Genomic DNA, 22,779 nt, shown 5'->3' with positions numbered 1-22,779 from the left:
CTATAGTTTCCCGGGTCCCCCCTCTTTCCCTTTTTAAAAATAGGCGTGACATTTGCTATCCTCCAATCTTCTGGCACCATGGCTGTTTTGAGGGACAAGTTGCATACCTTAGTCAAGAGGTCTGCAACTTCATTCTTCAATTCCTTAATAACTCTTGGGTGGATGCCATCAGGGCCCGGTGACTTATTGATCTTTAATTTATCAATGAGGTCTGAAACATCTTCTCTTTAACCTCTATCTGACTTAACTCCTCGGTCAGGAGGGGCCGTTCGGGAAGCGGTATCTGCCCGAGGTCTTCTGCCGTGAAGACAGATGCAAAGAACTCATTTAATTTCTCTGCCATCTCTAAGTCTCCTTTTATCTCCCCTTTCCCTCCCTCACCATCCAGAGGGCCAACCGCTTCTCTGGCAGTTGACAAGATAACCAGTCTTGGTTCTCTGGCCAACCTTGACAAGATAACCAGCCTTGTATAATCATCTGAAGCTTCTGGCATTGCAGAGATAGACCAGAAGTAAAAGAAGAGTACCAAGTAACAGCAAAAACAGGAAGAAAACATCTGCTGGAGCTACATTCTTGGAACTGAGATGATAAGGTTTCAAACTCCTTCAAGCTCTTACACAAGGATACCTTCTTTCTAGGATCCCCCCAAATCAGTATGCGTCATCTTTTTTCTTTTTCAGTTTCATAAGGAAGAAGCCATCCTTTATATAGCACCTATGGGTATTTTCCTCCTATTTTCATTACATATCCTTAACCATTTTCTGTTCTTTTAAAATGAGGGAAAAGAAAATGTAATGTAAGTGACCACATTCAACCTCAGGGCCCGGTGACTTATTGATCTTTAATTTATCAATGAGGTCTGAAACATCTTCTCTTTTAACCTCTATCTGACTTAACTCCTCGGTCAGGAGGGGCCGTTCGGGAAGCAGTATCTGCCCGAGGTCTTCTGCCGTGAAGACAGATGCAAAGAACTCATTTAATTTCTCTGCCATCTCTAAGTCTCCTTTTATCTCCCCTTTCCCTCCCTCACCATCCAGAGGGCCAACCGCTTCTGTGGGATGTGAAAATCCTTCAATTACAGTAGCATAAAACTGGGTGGAATTATACTGAAGATTATTTATATCAAACTAGGATCAGAACACGGCCCAAGAAATTAGTATAGCTATAAAACATATCAGCTAACATCTCACCTTATGTAATGAATACCCAGATTCAAATATAATTGGTGGGAGTAAAAGAAGAAAAAACATATTGGGACGAAACATTTCTTCTTCCTGCACAATAACAAACAAAAACATGAAGAAAGGATTACAAAATGTTCCAAAAAAAGGGAATAATAACACATCTGAAAGAGAAACACAGATAAAATCCAGCTTTTTCTTTTCTTTTTTTAAGTGTCAGGCTAAATGGGAGTATTTTAAGGTGCAAAAATGCTGGGAAATGAATTTTATACAAAACTTCCTCATTTCCCATCAAAATAAAGAGGGTTTTTGGGACAGTAACCGTTCACAGGATTAAAATGCTTTTCATCCAAGGACAAAAAAAGGAGCAATTATCTGAACTACTGCATCCAAATAATCAGCATGGGAAAAGACGATCGTACTAACAAAGTGTTTCACTATAGAAATACTTGACACTGGCCTTAAAAACCAAAAAAATAAAATCATTAGAAAGAAGAACTACAACATGGAAACACAACTGCAAAGGGCTCTATATAAAGTCTTCACAACCAGTTTGGAGACCACAAGAAATGCAGAATATGGCAATCTCTCTGCCCAACATGGATGAGTCATAGGAGATACAGTACTCTAGTGCCTAAGGGTCTGCACTCACTCCCTGAATTTTTTAAAAAGGCACATTTCAAGTGTTTGCTTTGACAAATACATCCTGAATGCTTGGATTTCAGAAGTATTAGATACTGTCATTTTTGAAAATTCAGTAATTACAGGTTGAGTCTCATTATTCGCAAGGGTTCCGTTCCCAGAACTCACGTGGATGGCAAAAATCGCATTAAAGCAAATCCATTTAAAAACAATGTCCCTTTGCTAGATGATTTTAAAAACAGCCTTGCTGACCTTTGTGATGTAAGACAGAATCATTAGGCAGACAATAAGTCTCTTGCTAGGCACTTAGAAAGGCTTAACTCGGAGCCATCAACCCCTTCCTTCACCAATGCAAAGTGATTCTTTCACATGCTCAGAGGGAAGGGAGGGGTTGTTTGCCTAGGAGTGAAGCTGTTCTAAGTGCCTGGAGAGAGAATGATTGATGGATTGTCAGTCAGCTGTCTTCTCTTGATTAACCAGGCTATTGTTAAATGACTTTTTTTCCTTTAATTTAAAGGGCCCTTCTAATCCCGCTGAGATAAAACCGCAGGTAAAAAATCTGTGGATAATTTGGTTATACCTGTACACCTACTATTTTGTTGGGAAGTACCATTTTGGCTATTCCATCTGTGCATCCATTCCATTTAACATCCACATGCGCAAATGAGAATGGATTATAAAAGCACCCTTCTGAGTCACTGATAAATTTACAGAGATGTTCCTTTCCTTGAAGAATTTCTGAAGATGGACTAACTCCTTGAGTTTGTATTTGTGCATGGCTAGGCAGCAGAAGTCCACATGTCCATGTTTGAGATTGTTAACATGTTGAGATTGTTGTGGTTTCATGGAAAGTGAAACTAAGCCATATCACATGTTTACTTGCAAGTAGGTGAACGTGCCTTCATCCATATGAAAGGGCAGGCTGAGAGGAATCCAACAACACCAGAATGGTCCTGATCCAATGAACGTAGCCCAAAAAAAACACCCGAGAAGAAGGTCCTTCCCTCCAAGCTGGCGAATGTATTGAGCCCTATGGAAAGTGAAACTAAGCCACATGGTCGCATTTACTCGTGAGTAAGCAAACGTGCCTTGGCTCCTGGGCAGGTCAGGCAAAGGGAAATGTGAAGCCACCAGAATGGCTGCAACTGGCTGCAATGGCTGCAACCAGATTTGATGCAACTGGAGCTCAACAAATGCTCCAGAAGGCAGCCCCCCTCCCCATAAAAAGAATGAAACAGAGGCTTGACAGGTTAAGGTGAAATGTTCTTCTGTTTTAGGCAGCAATCCTATCCACACTTTCCTGGGAGTAAGCCCCACTGACTATAATGGGACTTACTTCTGAGTAGACAAGCATAGGATTGAGCTCAGACTTATAAAGCCAGGTGGGTTCTGATAGTGATATGCTTGAAATATAAGAACTTAAATTGAACTAGGTACTGGGTAGGGGTGAAAATCTTACTGATGCTTTTTTTTGGGGGGGGGAGTGTTATTGAAGTCAGGCTACAGAGAAAATTCACTTGGTGGAACAGGGCTGGCTTTCCCTTATTTATTTTACTTTATTTATAATTATTTATTTTAATTTGCTTTATGATGGGTCCTGAACAGATTGTCATTCTAAAAAGTGGGTTCCACTGCTAAAAGTTCGAGAACTGCTCCAATAGGGTGTTAGTAAGTTGACACCCGGGGAGGGGGGAGGTGACACCACTAGTGACGAAAATCACTAAAATCACAGTTTGCAAAAATAATACCATCATGTTATATATCAATCAACGTATAATTTCATGCAGAATGCGATGAAACAAATTGCATTGACATATCTTTATTCTATCAAAAGGTACAGCCAAAAAACCAGTGGGGACGGGGCGATGGTAGATCACCATGCCCACCACCTGGAATGTTGCCCACTGCAGGGGGGGTGACACACTGGCCTCTTGCACCAGGTGACACGAACCCTAGTGATGCCACTGCCCCCAGGTACATGTAAAAGCCCCTTGGTCCCAGCGCCACCGCAAGCACTGTGGCGCTGTTGGGGCACCTATTTCTGGGCCACTCTCCTTAAGGAAGAATGACTCTTTTCCTGTTCCCCTGGTGGGCTGCAACCCATCAGTTTGGGAACCACTGTTCTAGACTGTATGAATCAGAATAACCGGAAGACCACACAATGTCTCCAAGCTATCATTATGCTGTCAAGGCAACTCAAGCATCTTCAGAATCAGTTCTGTATCCTTGTTCATGGGTGGAAGTCCTTTTGGATAGGCAGTCAATGGCACATGAACTGGTCAATGCAGTCAGAAAGCAGGCCCCAAAGGTCAGAATCCGGGAAAAAGCCAATATTTACAACAGAAAGTTAACAATCCTAAGACATGCCGGAAAGGCATAACAGGTATTAGAGAATCATAAAGGGAGTAGCATTCTTAGAACTTCTATCTGAGCAAAGTCACCTACTAATTGTTCAAATGTAGCATCTTTCTGTGGATAGTACCCCTAAATAATGTCAACATCCCAGAGAGTAAACTTGGGTCTTCAAGTATTAAAAAAAAATATTCAGTCACACCAGCTACTTTTTCTACAGTTTCTACAGAAACTCAGATTTTAATATAATTGCTGGGCCTGAAAAAATCATTTACTGCAAAAGCTGGCAATAATGTACCTACAGAAGTGCAAGATTCAGACAAATTGGTTTTAAAGATACATTTACTATACTTTCAAAGCATAAAATCTATATTTTAAAAAAATTATTCATGCTTGTTTCAGCAAAACCACTTTGCCGATTTTGCATGCTTTTCTCCTCTGTGTTTTACATTCATAAGCACAAAATTTTTGCTGGAAATAACAGAGGACTGCAGATTTTTAAGTATTGATTTCTAAAAAAAACTTGATATAGTCAATCATCCACCAAGAATGTTTGCATTTCCTAACTTGGATAGAAGATGAAGCTTGTGAAAGGTTGATAACCCTCTCAAAGGGCAAGACATGCTTGACAATTTTAAAGAACACTCTTCCCAAAAAGGAAGTTAGGGCTGAGAACCAACTAGTGAGCCACAGGCTCTTTGTGTCTAAAATAATACAAATGCCATTTGATGAAGTAAATCACATAGGTCTATTTTAATTATACACTGGGTATCATATCAAATTGAACTGAGACACATACTTTTCAGTTTAATACCTTTCCCAATTTATAGTTCTATTGCTTTTATAATTTGTGCTAACAATCAGAACAGCAGAAGATGCAACCACAATATTGGGGGAGGGGTTACAATATAGCTGCCCCAGGCCTTTGAGTGCCAAGATTCTGAGATAGTGTTGAGGAGGCAGACAACTGTGTTCCCCTTTCAGATTTTCCTAGATTACCCCAGCTTCCCTTGAATTCTGATCCCGTGGAAGGCTGCCCTTACTACTCCTTAGGTTGGGCAGGACTTCAGAGTTGCCAGCTGACACTTCTTTGGTTTGTATAAATTAAGTACAGCATAAAGGATATAGAAAAGAAAATTTCCTGGCATACCTTCCAGTTGGCCAGTTTTTGAGATTCTATAATTTTTATAACTGCTCCCATAAGGATACCTAAAAAAAGAGAAAAAGCGTAATGTGAAATATGAAAAGTCTTAAATGAATTAAAATCTTAGGTTTGCTTTTAGCGAATCGTACTAAACATAATATTTACAGGAGTGAAATACCGTATTTATCGGCGTATAACACGCACAGGCGTATAACACGCATCTTCATTTTAAGAGGGAAATTTCAGGAAAAAAATAAGGGTAGCTCAGAACTTTTTTTTATTAATATTATTACCACATATAAGGTAAATAATGTAAAAGGACAGTAAAAGCAACTGTTTTAACAAAAGAAACTTGGATATTTTGTTTTTACAAAAGTTTACTCAGAAATCACTATCTGGGAAACCAAGAAACTCTTCATCTTCACTGCTATCTTCAAAATCGCAATGAACACTGCTGCTTTCACTGCTACTATCTTCATAAATCAGCTCATCTTCTTCACCATCCAAAGCATTACTTATGCCACCTCACCTCAATCCCTCCCCCTCCCCTCCCCAAAGAAAGGGTCTCCACTTACCATATTCATCAGCTGCCAGCGGCTGTGATAATATGCGGCGGGCGCAGCGCTGACATCACGTCACGACGCTGTGCCGCCGCTAGGCACTATTGGGAACGGGATCCCTTAAAGAGACATCGCCGTATAACACGCATACATCATTTGCCCCCTATTTTCAGGGGGAAAAAGTGCGTGTTATACGCCGATAAATACGGTAATTATGGAAATCATCTAATAGGCAGCCCAATCCTAACTTGCACTGATACAAACTGGCTCACACTGTATCCAGAGCAAGGTAGGTGCCAACTGATGCATAAATTGGGGTAAGGGAATATTTTCCCTCTTACTCCATGTCATGGGCCAGCCACTCCTATGGGGCTACTCAGAACTGTGCCACCAAACTTGCTGATGCAAATCCAAGCAGCCTGTGTAAGGCCAACTGGGCTGGGAGTGGGGGGTTAGGATTCTATCTGCGCTGCCACAGCCGATTCCACCCTCCTCACAGGCTTGATCCACTTCCTAGTCTGCGCTCCCCCTACCCAAATAGCCCCATTCCCAGAATGACATCCTGCCACCCTCTCCCAACCTGGATCCAGTGTGGGGAGGCTGTCGCATGACCTTGTGCCAGCCCAGACAGTTTGTATGCAACATCCTGGGCCAGCACAAGGGACTTGTGCTGACCAAAGTCCAGGTAAGGATCGCACTCTCTCTTACCGTACGGCTATGCTCCTGTCCCTGCCTCGCTTCCGGACTGGTAGCTAGCTTCACTGGTTAAGAAAAGACACCAGCTGAGACCTTGCAGACATACTGCTTATACCTGGCTTTTAAAGGATCTTCGCCCATTACCGATGTAGCAGTCAGGGGTGATGTTAGAGATTGGCCAGATCAGCTTATATCCATCAGACACTACTGGCCAAGTGAATCCGAGAGTTTTCTGTACCAGTGTACCAGTGGCAGTGCTAGGGCCCAGTATGATATCGGGGGTAGATCGGGGCACCATGAGGGGTAGGGGCCCAATGCAAACTATTTGGCAATGTTTGCACTTCATGAGCTTAGAAAATTAGAACTGCAACTCCAAACATAACACTACCACATGGACTATGGTGATTTGTTCACCATCACATACACTGCTGGGAAATATTTTCTCAGTTTATACTAAACAGGCAGCTCTAGAAGGCAGGCAACTACTGGCAAGTTTCTTAAGAGTTTACAACATCATGACATGACATGCCATGCTGTATCAAATACGTGTATATCTCGCTGGAAGGCTACAATCAGTGTGAAAGAGAACATATTCTCTTTCTTCAGCACATGTGGAATTTCCCAGCCAAGAGGAAATGGTAGAAAACATTTCCCTTGAAGGATCCAAGAATGCTGATGAATCGATAAAGCATTCACATGAAGTAAGGTTGATTAATGTACTTCCTGAGTGAGAAAGATCGTGAAAATATTTCCCATATTTTATTTATTTACATTATTTTTATCCTGCTTTTCTCCCACACCAAAGGGGACTCAGGTGACTAACAATGTAAAAACATTAAAATACAATTCAATATTTTTTAAAAAACAAAACATTAACACAGACTCCCAGGATCACAGTTATTAAAATACAGAACATTAAAAAGTACCAGCCAGCAATATCAGTTAATAAGAAGGTCTTGAGGCCCCGCCACTTTGCACTGTGTGAATTGTAAAAAATGATACTGGGCTTATTTGCTTAAAATCTCTCAGTGATACATTTCCAGTAACAGTTTACAATCGATGCCCTCATTCTCCTAACGTATTTTTCTTCAATCTCTTATGCAATATGCATTCATCAAAGAACTGAATCTGCTACATTATGTCCCAAACCACTTTTCAAAGTTGCAACTCCCCCTCCCCATACATCTGCACAGCTCTCCTGATAACAACGTCTTCTATAGGCCATGCAAAACATTCTTAAGCTAGGCAGGTTTGGGACAGGATAATACTTGAATGGGCAAAACCCACACATGCCACTTCACATTTCATCAAGAAAGGATGAGACAAACTTATTACAATAAGTAATTACAACAGAGCCCCCCTCCCTGTATCCTCAAACTTGGTTTCTGTGGTTTCACTTATCCACAGATCGAAAATATTTTTTTTAAAAAAATTCCCACCTCTACTTCCTCCTTCCTTTCTTCTCTCCAGCCCACCAGCGCAGCCTTTTGAAGTACATCATGTTACTTAAACATATTGTGAACAACTTGTTGGAGCAAGGCTTGTACGCTCTTAGAGCAGTGCTTTCCAAAGCGGTGGCTTTAATGTACATAGCTTTCAACATACCACCCTGCATAAGCCTTTTCCTGTCATGCATTCCTCTGTAGCCTGACAGAATGTTCTCAAAGTGTAATGATAATGGTGATAGTTAATCTAATCTAATAACAATTTTAAAATTATTCAGTGATCAGGTTTCCCATCATTTATTTCCCATGCACCCTGGGGGTAAGGATACCCCTATTTAAGAATCCCTGCTCTATGCTATCTAATCCCAGTAGCTCCCTGCACACTTTGGGATAGATCATCTATCTGACTATAGTCATCATCTTTCCATCATGTAATGTATGGAGGCCACAGAGGAGACTCTCTGGGTCTCCACAGCATACTCCATGAAGCAGTTGTGCCCAGGGGAAAGGGCTCCTGGTTCAAGCCCCAGCAATTTCTGATACTCTGAACAATTCTTCTGTTGGGTATCAGAAGATACCCAATGAACAGTTAAGACCTGTTAAGTCCTCTTCTTTCTCAATTTGAGGAAGCAGAGATCTGGCTGGATGATCTCACAGGAGTGTCCTTAAACAGTTACATAAAGACCTATCAGAAAAGAACATATTAAGCTTCCCATTAGCAAATTCTGCATTTGTTTTACATGCACTGAATGCACTTCACGTTAACTTGAGAGTCAGTTACGAAACTCATCTCTGAAACTGATATAAAACAAAAATTATCAAACATAAATCTTCAATTACCAGCCTTGACTTCCCTGATTGAATTATGAAATTTCAGCTACATCTGGGAAACTTCTAATGAGGGTCAAAAGACAGTAACAAGATTAGTTTGGATAATGATTTAAGCTTGGATAATGATTCATCTTCTTGTCAAAATAAGTTAGGAAGTTTTTTGCCTAGATTAGGCTTCTTTGTTTAAAGTGGTAAATTTGACAAAAAGCGCCCAAGGAGAATAGCAGCAATAATGAGACACTCACATATATCAGTTAAGCTATTGGTTCCCAAACTGTTTAGCACCGGGACCCACTTTTTAAAATGTCATTCTATCAGTTTCACTTTCCATAGGGTTCTGTTCATTTTCCTTGTTAGCTGTCAGCTTGTCAGTTTTAGTTTCATGACCCACCAACAATCAGGTCACAACCCAGTTTGGGAAACGCTGGGTTAAGCCTTTAGTAAAGCCCATACTGAGTTATAATCACTAGCTGAGTTCACATATTAATGGCAAACCTTAGTTTGACAGTTCAGGCTGAAGTTTCTCTGTACATCAGTGCTTCCCCAACTTACCCAGCCTGTGACACCCTTCCCCCATTGCTCAGAGCCCAGAAGTAAATGTCAATGATGCATTTTGCATCACACAATGACATCACCATCACTTACTTCTGGAAGCCTGCAGTGACCCTACATGGAGCTCAAAATGGTTTACATAGGCAGGTTATTCATAAACCCCATTTTTTTCAAATGGGATTTTTATAAGTATTTGTTCTGCAAGTGGAATTCACAGAACCTTCAGTTTCACTAGACGTTACAGTCCAAGTGCAGTCACTGTTCTGGCTGCCCTCTGCACTATCCAAGCTTTTGTAGCAGCCACAGTTCATCCTCAGTCAGCTCTCAAGATGTTATCCATCTCTAGCTGACTCCTCCATATTCCACACTCCCTCACAGGGCCTTCACAAGGTATGTCAGCAGCTTTCCGGTCTCCCAAAGTGAGAACCCAGCCTGAACCTGCTTAGCTTATTCAGGCAAGCACTGGCTCAACCACACCACCACATTCACGCACCAATGGGAAGGTCCCTTCTGGGGCTAGCAGCAGCTTTGGTGCACAACATTCATCAGAACCATGGAAGGATAAGAAAAGATTGAATACCTCCTTCTCATAGGTCATGGTCTCACTCCTGATCCCCTTGCACAGCTGCTATTTAAGCTAAACACATACGCACACTCAAACTATACATTTAACAGAATCTGTAGTTTGATTATTAGTTTGCTTGATATAGCATCTAAATTGTACACACTTCCCTCCTTAAATGAGAAGTATGAGAACAAAATAACATGATAGCAGAGGAATGAGCTGCATTCAGGAAAAAGAAATCAACATGGAGCGTCTTTCTATACTTAACCTCCTTACAATTATATGCGCCAAACCCCCAAGAAATATCCGTAAACTGTATTTGTGAACTTAATTGAGGCATTGACAAGCTAAATTGTAATACAAATCTGGTTGAACTTTTGGTTCACAGCACTGATAGACAAATACTCATTAAAAATCTTTATTCAAACACCCAGAAGGTTATAGTAGAACTGAAGGCCAGATCTCTGGATTTATTTCGACTACAAGAAGCATGAAGCAGGCTTGTTTTCTATCCTTCTCCTCCTATTTATTTACATGTTAATGAACTAATCCCATAGTGCAGAGGTTTTCAGACTGGGGCATCATGACACCCCAGCCTGAAGGCCCTGGCCTCTGTCCCCTTAAGGGACGGAGGCAGGGAGGAGGCAATCCACAGGATCGCGCTGCTTAGGGGGGCTGCAGGGACTGGGATGCACTCACCAGTCCCTGCAGCATCATCCCGGGGGTGTGGGGAGCCCTGAACAAGTGCTTGCAGGGCTCCCCAGCTGGCTCGAAGTGAAAGTAGAGCGACCGCGCTCCACTTTTGCAAAACCAAAAGTGGAGCGCGATAGCTCTACAAACCAGCTGGGGAGCCCTGCAGGCACACGCACAGGGCTCCCCGCACCCCCAGGACGATGCTGCAGGGACTGCTGAGTGTATCGCAGTCCCTGCAGCTCTCCTGAGCGGCGTGATCCTGGGGAATGCGTCGCTGCCTTCCCCCGCCACTGCTGCCTCCCACCCGCCCCCACAAGGACTTACTGCACTTTTCAGACTGCTGGAGTTTGAAAACAGCAGCCATAGTGTCAACAGCATATTTTACTTCTTGGTGTCAATATTCTCTACTTGAAATGCATGAATACGTTTCTATATGGTGGTGATATGGATCTGCTTCATACAAAGTGCCTTGAGACACCTCCTAAACAATTGCTGGATCGTTTGCTGCATATTACAATTTTAATATGTAAATTATTGCAAAACAACAGTGGTAGTATTTCCGAGTACCAAACTTTTCTGAGTGGTGAAGACCAGAAGTGATTGTGAGGAGCTCCAGAAGGATCTCTCCAGACTGGCAGAATGGGCAGCAAAATGGCAGATGCGCTTCAATGTCAGTAAGTGTAAAGTCATTCACATTGGGGCAAAAAATCAAAACTTTAGATATAGGCTGATGGGTTCTGAGCTGTCTGTGACAGATCAGGAGAGAGATCTTGGGGTGGTGGTGGACAGGTCGATGAAAGTATCGACCCAATGTGCGGCAGCAGTAAAGAAGGCCAATTCTATGCTTGGGATCATTAGGAAGGGTATTGAGAACAAAACGGCTAGTATTATAATGCCGTTGTACAAATCTATGGTAAGGCCACACCTGGAGTATTGTGTCCAGTTCTGGTCGCCGCATCTCAAAAAAGACATAGTGGAAATGGAAAAGGTGGAAAAGAGAGCGACTAAGATGATTACAGGGCTGGGGCACCTTCCTTATGAGGAAAGGCTACGGCGTTTGGGCCTCTTCAGCCTAGAAAAGAGACGCCTGAGGGGGGACATGATTGAGACATACAAAATTATGCAGGGGATGGACAGAGTGGATAGGGAGATGCTCTTTACACTCTCACATAATACCAGAACCAGGGGACATCCACTAAAGTTGAGTGTTGGGCGGGTTAGGACAGACAAAAGAAAATATTTCTTTACTCAGCGTGTGGTCGGGCTGTGGAACTCCTTGCCACAGGATGTGGTGCTGGCATCTAGCCTAGACACCTTTAAAAGGGGATTGAACAAATTTCTGGAGGAAAAATCCATTATGGGTTACAAGCCATGATGTGTATGCGCAACCTCCTGATTTTAGAAATGGGCTATGTCAGAATGCCAGATGCAAGGGAGGGTACCAGGATGAGGTCTCTTGTTATCTGGTGTGCTCCCTGGGGCATTTGGTGGGGCGCTGTGAGATACAGGAAGCTGGACCAGATGGGCCTATGGCCTGATCCAGTGGGGCTGTTCTTATGTTCTTATGTTAGTATTTGGAGCTGTTGCAAAATAGTATATTTGGACGTTCTAGTAGCAATGTCTAAAAGTAAGCCTATGCTGTCTGTTACTTTGCAAAAGGGACATGAAATTATCATCTCTCTACAATTAAGTTAAAAACCTTTAAGATTCTACAAGGCAGTGTAAAAGTTAGAAGTCAGCCCCATAGGCTGCTCCTACATGAAGTTTACAGGTAAAGACTTAGGACTCTTCTTTTAGAGTAGGGCTGCTCAAACTCGGCCTGCAGGCCATTTGCGGCCCACAGGGACCTCCAATCTGGCCCCCCAGGGAGCCCCCTGTCTTCAATGGGCACTTGATCCGTTGGAGACCTGCCGGAGCCCTCACTAGCCCAACGCGACTGCTCTTTGCAGCAGCAGCTTTTGCAGCGGACTTTTGAATGGAAAGATCTTGCTGGGTTGTGTGACTGGTGCTGGAGAAAGAGGGGTGGGAATGGGGCTTTTGAATGAAAAGATCTTGCTGGGTTGCGTGGCTGGTGCTGGAGAAAGTGGGGGGGGGTGCAGGGCTTTTGAATGGGAAGGAACGTGTGCCAACTTAGGAGTCATGGGGGTGGCGGGGGCGCTGAGCGATGGAGAAATGGGGTTATTTCCATGTGCTGCTTGAATTTACTAGTGGGGGGGGGGGTTGCTGAGAGAGAAATGGCTCTGAGATTTTTTTCCCTCCTCTTCCTGGACTTTATTGATGTTTTGGTGGCTCAAGACAACAGCTCCACCACCTACATTAATAGTTCATAGTTCTCATGTGTTTTCTTTGCATGCTGGTATTCTAGTTCTCATGGTTATTATTAAGCCCAGCAAATTTCATTCACTCATATAAGCTCTGTCTCTAAGATATTCATTTATGTACATTTATGTAAATTTATTCAAATTTGAAATGCAAATTTTCCCTGGCCCCAGACATAGTGTCAGAGGGATGATGTGGCCCTCCTGCCAAAATGTTTGAGCACCCCTGTTTTAGAGGTCCTCAAGTTTGGCCCAAATTTATAAAAACATTAACAATGAAAGTACTAACTAAAGAAAAAGGTGCATCTCAAGATTTGGCCGTCATTACAACTTCAAAGTCTAATTTTTTTACCTTAGTTAAGGAAGCCAAATGACCAGTAGAAAGCCAGTATGATAGAGCACTGGTACTCAAACTTGTCAGAAGTAAATCTTCCAAGATAACTCTTTGCAGGAGAGTGGAAAGGGTGGCGACATGATCCCCTGGATTGTGCCACTGCAGGGGAAGGGAGTGCTGTTTTTAAACTTCTCTTTCCTGCTGCTGGGGTTCAGGGGGATGCGGGGAGCTCCATGGAGTCCTTTGAAAAAAGTGGAACTTGCAATCCTGACCCACTTCTAGTTTTGATCGCAACTTTCATTTTTTACAAGACATGCAGATCCCTGCAGAGCACTCCGCAGGACTCCCCGCAACCTCTAGACCCCAGTAGCAGGTAAGGGATGTTTAAAAATAGCCCCCCCTTCCCCGCAGTGGTGTAATCCTGGGGATCACTTTGCTGCTTTCCTCCTGTCCCCGCCCCTTAAAGGGAAAAGGGCAGGGGTTCTCAGGCTGATGGGTCGCGATTGACCAATTCGAGGACCACTGTGACAGAGGATGTCCTTCATCTGAATAAGCAGTGCAGAAGAATACAATTCATTTGCCAATGGGAAATTATTAATCTGATAGCTGGTACTTACCTAAAGAAACCACAGCAACACTCTCTGGCAAGAAATGCAGCCTGTATCTTATCAATAAATGCACCAATATGATGCAGATACCTGGAAGGACAATAAAACAACATTTAGGCACAGAGCAGCTGCAAATAACATGGTTCAAATAAATTGTGCAATTACCCTTGTAATTTACAATTACAGATCCAGCCTTGTTATACAAGGATTTTTTACATATGGATATGACTCAACAGGAATGGCCCCTGCAAATGAGAAGGAATGTGCTGATCCCTGGAGAAGGGGAAAAATGCATCCCTTTAAAATCACAGTTTAAAAAACTGAACAGTCTTTTAACAATAGCCTCGTTAATTAGAGAGGGGGGGGCAGATGGCTGACAATCCATCAATCCTTCTCTCTCCAGGCGACCCCTCTCTTCCCCCTGAGCACGTGAAAGAAAGGTGATCACTTTGCATTGGTGAAGGGAGGGGCTGAGTGAAGTGCTTGGAGAATGACTGATTGATGGATTATATTCTTAATGATTCTTATCTTACATCACAAAGGTCAGCAAGTCTGTTTTTGACTCACCGGAGCAAAGAAACTTTGGGCGCAATCCTAACCAGCAGTTATGCTGGTATAGGTGGCCCTGGAGGGTCGCAAAAGTGCCATAAAGCACATTTGTGCCTCCTTAGGTGGGAGCTGTGTCGGCACATTCAGATGCGCCGACGTGCAGACAGAGGCAGAAGCCTCCACCGCGACTCCCGCGCAGCCGCTTGTGTCGGCGCAAGCACGCCGACATAAGCGGCAAAGGTAGGCATTGGGGGCGTGCGGAGGGGCATCACTGGGCAGGGAGGGCAGGCGCGCGGGGAGCCGGGGGCGGGGCTGGGACCCGGCGGTTATGCCGGATCCCAACCCCCATCCCTGGGACAAGTGAAGCGGCTTCAAGCTGCTCCACTCTCCTTGGACTTGCGCCACCTCTGGAGGTGGTGCAGGTCCGAGGAGACCCATAGGGGCACGCAGTCCTTACCCACAGGTAAGGGGAAGAGCTTCCTCTTGCCCGTGGCTGAGCTACTACTTGCTGCAATCCCGCGTTGGATGCAGTGCAAGCCTCTTGGCTTGCCTGCTCCAGCGTGGGATAGGATTGCGCCATTTGTTTTTTAAATTGATTTGCTATAGTGCGATTTTTGCCATCCAAGTGAATGCTTGTAATGGAACCCACGCAAATAATGAGGCTCAACCTGTAATAGGAAGCTAGGGAATAAAGTTGGAGTTCTGTTTTAGACATTTCAAATATTCCAACAAAATAGGATCAGTGCTAAAAGATAAATGGAAGTTCTTATTATTTTGACATAATTTCCTTCCGCATTATCTCAGAGGCCAGAAGGATCATCAACGGCTTCTGCAATGTTACTCATACCAGAACTTTCCAACTGCTGTCATGTATGACCCCTGCCCTGTGTAGCGGCTGTGAATCCAGCCCTGATTAGGTAGGGCCTGTACTTGTTCAAAGATCACAACATTTGTGTGCAATATGATGCAAGAACTATGGGGGGATGGGGACTGACCACTCCCCCATGTATCTGAGGGGCTGGCAACTTCCCTCTCCTATGCATGAATAGAAGAGCTTCCCACCTACACAATGAAAACTCTGGTTCCAAATCTGTGTTGCAGGAACTGAAAGTTACATAAACATTAAAAAAAGCTCTAACAATTCTAGTTTTTCTGTCAACTTTATTGTCAGGCTACCATAGTTCCTAGTTAAGGATTCAGTCCTGCATAGACCTGTATCCAAATAACTATTTACATAACCTCTAAAACAGGAGTGTCCAAAGTTTTTGGTAGGAGGGCCACATCATCTCTCTGACACTGTGTTGGGGGCCGGGGAAAAAAGAATTAAGTTACATTTAAAATTTGAATAAATTTACATAAATTTACATAAATGAATATATTAAAGCTGAACTTATATGAATGAATGAAGGGCTTACCTTAGCTCAAGGCCTATAAAAGGCCTTGTAAAAAGCAAGGCTGGCCTTTCCTTTGCTGCCTCTGCTGCATCACAGACATGAAACAGAAAGCAGTGGAGGGAGCCCTCATCCCACAGCTCATTCGAGAGGTCAAACAGTTGCCCTCATGCTAAGACCGGTTGCGTTGGGCTGGTGCAGGCTCCAACAAATCTCCAGAGGGCCCGAGGCTCATTGGAGACTGGAAACTCCCTGAGGGCCGCATTGAGAGTCCTCGAGGGCCGCAAGTGGCCCCAGGGCAGGGTTTGGGCACTCCTGCTCTAAAAGCTTGGCACAGCCTCATATTTCCACTACAGTTATTTTTTCTCTAGAGAGACATAATGCACAATCAAAGCAAAGTTAAGCACTTTTAAACCCCACTGATTTCAAGTGAAGATAGTTAAGCATGTGCTTAGTTCTTTCATCAAAATCAATAAGATTTTAGAAACAGGATTTTTTTAAATTAAGCCAGTATGATCTGTTTAAAATAATACACCAAGGACAGACAATGGTTTTCTGATTAAATGGTAGCATAATCAGATGAGAAGACCTTTCCCTACATCGCATAAATATTATTATTTTGTGAGAAGGCCTTCAGGTACTTCCAATGGAAATGTAACATTCTACAAGCGTGTGTAGGGAAGGGCCAGAAGTGTCAAAATGCACTCATCTTTGTAACGACAAAGAAAGATCACAGTATGAGGGCCAAGCTATATATTTGGGGGCAAACATGTGTTAGAGCTTCCCCCAGCCACTTTTCCAGCAAAGCCCTCTTCAGTATGCAGATTGCTAATCTCAGGTTATCCTTCCTTCCTCCTCCGCAGAGTTCCCTTCAGTCTGCTAGCAAGTATACAAGACCTCTCTCTCCCCGTCCAAGTATGAAGCTCTCATAAAGTATTTCTATATGACCACATGCACTGAGGTGCTATTCTTAACAGAAGTCTCCCAAACCCTAGTGGTGTAATATGATAACAGTTCCCCTAAATACCAACAGGAACACAGAAGTTGGCTGTTTCAAGCAATTACTCCCTGCCTAGCTTACTTCCAGTATCACAGCCAGGCTGAGGAAAAACTTACAAGGAGTAGGACATAGCACAATGAGAAGGAGGAAGATTTTAGTCCTGCACATGCCTTTTGGTACAAAAAGATGTCCCCCACCGCACTTTATAACTGCCTTCTAATGTCTTGTTTGGCCTTGAGATGTGCAGACTCTAAGAAGATTATTAACAGTATTTATATACCGCTTTTCAACTAAAGTTCACAAAGCGGTTTACAGAGAAAAATCAAATAACTAAATGGCTCCCTGTCCCAAAAGGGCTCACAATCTAAAAATATGCAAAAAAGAACACCAGCAGACAGCCACTTGAACAGACAGTGCTGGGGTGAGGTGGGCCAGTTACTCTCCCCCTGCTAAAAAAAGATTCCAGAACCTTGACAAGATAACCAGCCTTGTATAATCATCTGAAGCTTCTGGCATTGCAGAGATAGGCCAGAAGTAAAAGAAGAGTACCAAGTAACAGCAAAAACGGGAAGAAAACATCTGCTGGAGCTACATTCTTGGAACTGAGATGATAAGGTTTCAAACTCCTTCAAGCTCTTACACAAGGGTACCTTCTTTCTCAGATCCCCCCAAATCAGTATGCGTCATCTTTTTTCTTTCTCAGTTTCGTAAGGAAGAAGCCATCTTTTATATAGCACCTATGGGTATTTTCCTCCTATTTTCATTACATATCCTTAACCATTTTCTGTTCTTTTAAAATGAGGGAAAAGAAAATGTAATGTAAGTGGCCACATTCAACCTCTCAATAAGGAGAGGTAAACCTCCCTAACACAATTCAAAAGCAATACAGTACACTGAAAGCATCACAAATTTGCAACATATCCACTCTTATTACAGTGAGGAAAACAACTTCCAATGGATGCCACGTTTGTGCAACTGGATTACTGAGTGAGTTTTGCAACCCTCCAAAGTGGAGGGAAGACCTCATCAATTCAGAATCGTCCTGCAGCCCAACACATTCAGTACTCAACCATGAACATTAGCCTGAAAACCACCCTGTTTTCCACATCCTGGGCAAGCAGCAAAAACAAATGCTGGGCCACTGGTGGACCATCACACATTGCCATTCAGCTTAATGGCCCACATCTTTCTCAGGTTTGTTTCAGAATCAGGGTTGCACCTGAGTACTATTCTACTTCCAGAATTCATCTGTTTTCAGCACAGATGTGAATGAGGCCTCCTTTTGCACCTCCTGACACTGCCAATTTGAAGCTGACAAAGATCTTGGTTCCTTTCCAGTCAGTGAGGAAAGCAGTCCCAGTATGACAATATGCCTCTGGGGCATATTCCAAGCCATGATTTATATGTGCATCCTCCTGATTTAGAAATGGGTTATGTCAGAATGCCAGATGCAAGGGAGGGCACCAGGATGCAGGTCTCTTTGTTTTCTTGAGTGCTCCCTAGGGGATCTGATGGGTCACTGTGAGATACAGGAAGCTGGACTACATGGGCCTACTAGATGGATCCAGCAGGGCTGTTCTTATGTTCAGTCTTGCCAGACCCTTTTTCATTGAGGCTGACAAGGAAAGCAAGGAGACAGCACATTGCACACATGTGTCCTTAACTATACTACTTTGACCATTATGAGCATGGTTTGGGTTATCCAATCTGTGTGCTACAATATAAACAACAAGCTGGTTTATAACTATTGTAGCATTTTGGTGCTACTTGAGGAGCAGCCTGAGATGCTGCATTGGTGTGGCAGAAAAGCCATGGCAAGAATTAGACAACAGACACAGGTTTCAGAGAGGTTGAAAGTGCTGGAAGCAGGAGCAAGAATGAAATCAAGGGAGAAGTGAAGTCTCCCGGCTCCTGACCCAGCCTTTTATTAAGTCTCAAAACACATGATATAAGGTTACGTAGTTGGGGAATTTCCACAAGGATGCTACTTTTCATACCGGCTAGTTCTAGCTTAACCACAAACACATTCCTAGATAAGATTCTCCTTAACATCCTGTGTTTACAGGCTCTGGGCAAAGACCCTCAGCGTATCATCAAGCCCAAGAGTGTGCTCTTGTTCAGACGCCGGTGTGCCTGCGTCATTATTGCCAAATACTGCTAAGACATCTTAAAGCCCAGCGCCTGTATATTCTATATCTACTACAACTATTCCAAAGGAAACGAGATTGACATAAACTATGACCTGCCGATATAAAGGAATAAAATGGCAGAATTGCTCCATGCAAGAACCTTTATATGAGATATGTCCAAAAAGTAATGAGAATGATATTTTAAAAATTCTTTCATTGAAAAATTTTACAACTGAACATTGTCTCCTTCAAAGTATGCACCTTGTGAGCATACAACACTCCCAGCGATTTTTCCATTCTTTATAGCTTCTGGAAGACTTCTTGTTCAGAGGTGTTCAGAGCCTGCGTAGTGGCTCTTTGGACATTACTCACACTACCAAAATGGTGTCCTTTCAAACCACTCTACACCTTCGGGAATATGAAAAAGTCGCAAGGAGCCAAATCGGGGCTGTAGGGTAGATGGGGAAGCACAATAAAGCAAAGGACTCAAACCAACAATCTCTCCTATCAAATCCTTGATTAAATTTGCCCTGTCCTTGTCATTGGATAAGAACACTGCTCAAATTCTTTGATTAAGCAAGGAAACAACCAAAGACTAATTATAACCTAATTATACCTAATTATAATTAGGTATATAATTACATTCTAACCTAAGAACAGCCCCTCTGGATAATCCAGTCCAGCTTCCTGTATCTCTCAGTGGCCCACCAGATGCCTCAGAGAGCACATAAGACAACAAGAGACCTGTACCCTGCTGCCGCTCCCTTGCATCTAGAATTCTGAGGTAGCCTACGTCTAAAATAATCTGTTGGAAAATTAGCGAGTCCAACCTTCAGAAACTGGCATTAAACAGGAGACACAACCTGAGATAGAACTTAAAAAGACAACAGAAGGCTGTACGCTGGAACAGCATCGTCGGTGAATTGTGAGCTAAGCTGCCTCCTTGACCCTCAAGTTTGGGGGAAACAACTTTTGTAAAACTAAGGAAAGGTTTCACACCACCAGTGTCCTCACCAACCCCATTATTGGGCTCCAATCTAGGAACAAGCCTATGGACTAGTTATCACACCCACAACTGAATGAAAAATAAGGGCAGAATCCAGAAGGGATTGTCATCTTACAGTAGAGCATCCCCTGATTAACTCAGCTCCACTGCATGCTTAATGACTGACTCTGTACATGAGAATATAAGAACAGCCCCGCTGGATCAGGCCACAGGCCCATCTAGTCCAGCTTCCTGTATCTCACAGTGGCCCACCAGATGCCTCAGGGGGCACACAAGACGAGACCTGCATCCTGGTGCCCTCCCTTGCACCTGGCATTCTGACGCAGCCCATTTCTAAAATCAGGAGGTTGCACATACACATCATGGCTTGTAACCCATAATTGATTTTCCCTCCAGAAACTTGTCCAGTTCTCTTTTAAAGGCATCTAGGCCAGACGCAGTCACCACATGCTGTGGCAAGAAGTTCCACAGACCAACTACACGCTGAGTAATTTTAGTGGCTATCCCCTGGTTCTGGTGTTGTGTGAGAGGGTAAAGAGCATCTCTCTATCCACTCTATCCTTCCCGTGCATAATTCTCAATCAATTCTCTATCTCAATCCCGTGTATATCTCAATGATGGCGCCTCTTTTCTAGGCTGAAGAGGCCCAAATGCTGTAGCTTTTCCTCATATGGTGCCCCAGCCCAGTAATCATTTTAGTTGCTCTCTTTTGCACCTTTTCCATTTCCACTATGTCTTTTTTGAAATGTGGTGACCAGAACTGGACACAATACTCCAGGTGTGGCCTTACTATTGATTCGTACAACAGCATTATAATATTAGCTGTTCTGTTCTCCATATCATTTCTAATGATCCCAAGCATAGAATTGGCCTTCTTCACTGCCGCTGCACGTTGGGTTGACACTTTCATCAAGCTGTTCACCACCACCCCAAGATCTCTCTCCTGATCTGAGTGTTGTGCGGAAGTTTCTTCTGATTTTTGTACAGTTACAGTAGAGGCCTATGATCCAACTCAGGACTCCTTTCCCAACAAACTCCCTTGAATGACCTAGTAAGTACTCAGAACAAGGAGAATCTCTCTTGCCAGTGGAGATCTCCATTTGGAGGCTTCAAGAGCATCTCTTCAGAGGAAGAGACTGGCTCTCCCCCACCCCACCATAAGTGGGTGAGGTGCATTCACAGCATGTTTTTAGGCTCACCCCTTGCCTCTAGCCACTGGTTCAGGCTACAAGGAACTGTTCCCAGTCACTGACTTTTCATCATTGTATGAACTACCTAAACTCTTCTCCTTTCCCACTTTTTTCAATTTTCGTTCCCTCTTCTTTCTCTCTTAAATTCCTCAAACCTTCCTTTCCTTCTTCCAAATTCCTCTGGGAAGCCCAAGTAATTCCCCTACATCTCCTCCCCCCCACACATGGCTCTCCTTCACTCTGCCCCCTTCTTTCTAAGTCTCCCTCTGCCACTCTTCTCATATCTCCTTCTAACTGCCTTCTCCAAAGCTCCATTGCTAGTACAATTGCTAACTGTAGAATTTCCCCCCGTTTAGGTTAAGAGAGCAAGTTAACTCAGTTAGCCTCCATTTGAACTCCCTTTTTGGTTTTTTAGCAGTATAGTAAATGTTTGCGCACCGTCATCCTCGTCTCCATTCTTTTTCACCACCCAATTATGCATTTGGGTCATATGCTGGCTCCCTGCACACGACTGCCCCCCCCTTCCATGTGCACAAGTTACATGTGTTTTAAAAAGTACTGCCTGTTAACAGAAGTAACCTGAACAGAGGTAGCCTGAATAAAATTCACAAGTCCAGTCTCCAAAATTCTCCCCCAAGTTTAGCCAAATGACCTACCCTCAGCCTTTTAAAAACCATTTTAGCTAAATGGGACAGCCTAGCTGCAAATTAAGTTGTTCTTTTACACCAGTTAAAACTTCTGAATCATGTATATACATAAACAGTAAGAACTCTCCCATTTTTGTCCCTGTCCAGATCTTTGACTTTGACCTACCCTTTTATTAGGTATACTCAAACATTAAGTTGGCCCTGGATACAAAACAAAAGTCTATTTTCTTTGAAGACAGAGGGCTGTTTAAAACAGAGAAGGAAAAGTGGTGTCTTACATTAAACACACACATAGATTTTATTTTCTTCTTTTGCTTCGCTTAATAAAGTCTACCTTATTAGGCTCATACAAAAACTTCTGTGTCACTAAAACAAGCCTGGATTCTCTAACATAAATGCATACTGTTATTGTAGCAGTCCAATAGTTCAAAATTAACTTGAATGCGGAGAATCAGTGGGATACCGCAATCCCGGGCTATAAACTCTACAGGAGGGACAGGCAGGGGCGTGTTGGAGGTGGGGTGGCCCTTTATGTTAAGGAAGGGATAGAATCCAGCAAAGTAGAGATTGAAGGTGGGTCCGACTCCACCGTAGAATCTCTGTGGGTTAAATTACCAGGCTTGAGCAGCGATGTAATACTGGGGGTGTGCTATCGTCCTCCAGACCAGAAATCTGATGGGGACCTTGAAATGAGGAAACAGATCAGGGAGGTGACAAGGAAGGACAGGGTTGTAATCATGGGGGACTTCAATTATCCTCATATTGACTGGGTCAATTTGTGTTCTGGTCACGATAAGGAAACCGGATTTCTTGACGTGCTAAATGACTGTGGCTTAGATCAGCTAGTCACGGAGCCCACCAGAGGACAGGTGACTCTGGATTTAATTTTGTGCGGTACGCAGGACCTGGTTAGAGATGTAAACGTTACTGAGCCATTGGGGAACAG

General features: G+C 43.3%; 1 protein-coding gene across 1 annotated transcript in view; it reads right to left on the bottom strand.

The window, feature by feature from the left end:
• SLC9A8 (solute carrier family 9 member A8) overlaps window positions 1–22,779 on the bottom strand; it is an 88,876-nt gene that overhangs the window by 49,894 nt on the left and 16,203 nt on the right. Inside the window, exons 3-5 of the mRNA XM_066626123.1 lie at window positions 13,931–14,011; window positions 5,326–5,384; window positions 1,191–1,274 (exon numbers count right to left, since the gene is read on the bottom strand). Coding sequence (XP_066482220.1) covers window positions 1,191–1,274; window positions 5,326–5,384; window positions 13,931–14,011 — 224 coding nt within the window. The remainder of the gene's footprint in view (window positions 1–1,190; window positions 1,275–5,325; window positions 5,385–13,930; window positions 14,012–22,779) is intronic.

The sequence above is a fragment of the Tiliqua scincoides genome, chromosome 4 (genome assembly GCF_035046505.1).
Source record: "Tiliqua scincoides isolate rTilSci1 chromosome 4, rTilSci1.hap2, whole genome shotgun sequence".
Classification (NCBI taxonomy): Eukaryota; Metazoa; Chordata; class Lepidosauria; order Squamata; family Scincidae; genus Tiliqua; species Tiliqua scincoides.
Note: the sequence above shows the minus strand (reverse complement) of the source record. Positions and strands in the feature narration are given on the sequence as shown.